General features: G+C 47.9%; 1 protein-coding gene across 1 annotated transcript in view; it reads right to left on the bottom strand.

The window, feature by feature from the left end:
- Window positions 1-246: 246 nt before the first annotated feature.
- Window positions 247-1,479, bottom strand: part of LOC123507753 — a 2,408-nt gene continuing 1,175 nt past the window's right edge. The window contains exon 2 of the mRNA XM_045260925.1: window positions 247-1,479. This exon is cut by the window's right edge and continues 872 nt beyond it. Within this exon, the coding sequence (XP_045116860.1) occupies window positions 710-1,479 (770 nt within the window). The 3' untranslated portion in view covers window positions 247-709.

The following is a 1,479-nucleotide window of genomic DNA, read 5'->3' as shown; positions in this document are numbered from 1 at the left end:
ATGATCCCGAAAGTGCTCATGTGCCGCCTGGAAGGCCTTCACGAACCACTAAGGTACGTGTAACACAGGTTGGGAACCACAGATGTGTGAAATGATCTCTGGCTTTTGTTCTTTCTTATTTTCATTTATTTACATTTTCGTATACTCCTCGCTGTTGATTCTTGTGGTCCCATGTTTGCACGTCGTGATTATGTGTGTGTGTGTGTGTGTGTGTGTGTGTGTGTGTGTGTGTGTGTGTGTGTGTGTGCGCGCGCACACCCACACACACACACACACACACACACACACACACACACACACACACACACACACACACACACACGTTAGTGCCAACACCAGTCATGTGAACATTTGCGTGTAGTTAACGAGTGTAGTAGAAGAGACTGCTTTCAATTATTCAGTTAAGACTATGGAGGGACAAAGTCTTCCTATTATTATTATTTCTAGCTAAACTGACATTTCAACTCAGGAGATTTTAAGAGTATGGAAGAAATTGTTTTAATGAATTAGTATTTTATACATTTCACGCACGATGCCTTACTTGTCCTTATCAGTACATGCAATATTTAAGGGTTTCTTGCTACGCAGTAACTCCACTCTTATCTTTATGGGTCTTCAATGTATTGTGTTACTGTAACATCCTTTCCCTGTGAAAAAAAAAAAAAATTGAACACGGGATATTTTTCGTGAAAAAACAAGTACCCAAGTGTCAGATGAGCAAGTTAGCGAGGAGACACTGCAGACTGTGTTCCTCCATCCTCCAGTACAGTTCAGAGAGAGCCTCGTGCGTGACGTCGTCCTCGTCCCTGTCCAAAGTGTCAACGAGAACGGAGTGAGAGTTGAACCTGATCGTCTTGGTGAGGGGCAGGCCAAGGCGCCTCAGCTCGCCTCCCACGGTGCTTTTCTTGGCGTCCGATCTGGTGGCCAAGAGGAACAGCTTCTCTTTTCCCTCATTCGTTAGAAGGGAAATAATGTTTTTATAGACAGACTTGTACGTGTCCGGAAGTCTGTCCGTGCCTGCCACCGCGACGAGGCCAATCACGTCTAAGTGGTGTATTCCGCACTGGTCTCGCAAGGCCGCCACTCTGGCTGCGACCTGCTTGTTATGGGTGTGTTCCTCGGGGCCACGGAGACCCGGTGTGTCGATGATAGTAAGGTTGTACTTGTGATAAGGCTGTGGCACGGCGGTGAAGGTGTAGGCGGTGGTGAATCTGGTCTTATGTGGCTTGTGGCAGTTGTCCAGACGCTGAAGAGGATCTCCGTCCACAATGAATCGAAACCTGTCGTCGTACTTGACCCTCAGCAAATGGTTAATCACGGCTGTGAGCAGAGTGGTCTTGCCCGAACCTTTGCTCCCCACAAGCACCATTACCTTGCTGGCCTTGTTACTTGGCTCCCCGAGGACAAGGTGCTGTGTCTTTGTGGCCTCGTCTCTGTGCCTTACTTGTAACAGTAGCTGACGGAGGCTCAGCGTCCGAT

The sequence above is a fragment of the Portunus trituberculatus genome, chromosome 23 (assembly GCF_017591435.1).
Source record: "Portunus trituberculatus isolate SZX2019 chromosome 23, ASM1759143v1, whole genome shotgun sequence".
Taxonomy (NCBI): Eukaryota; Metazoa; Arthropoda; class Malacostraca; order Decapoda; family Portunidae; genus Portunus; species Portunus trituberculatus.
The sequence above is the reverse complement of the archived record's forward strand: the minus strand, read 5'-3'. Positions and strand labels throughout refer to the sequence as shown.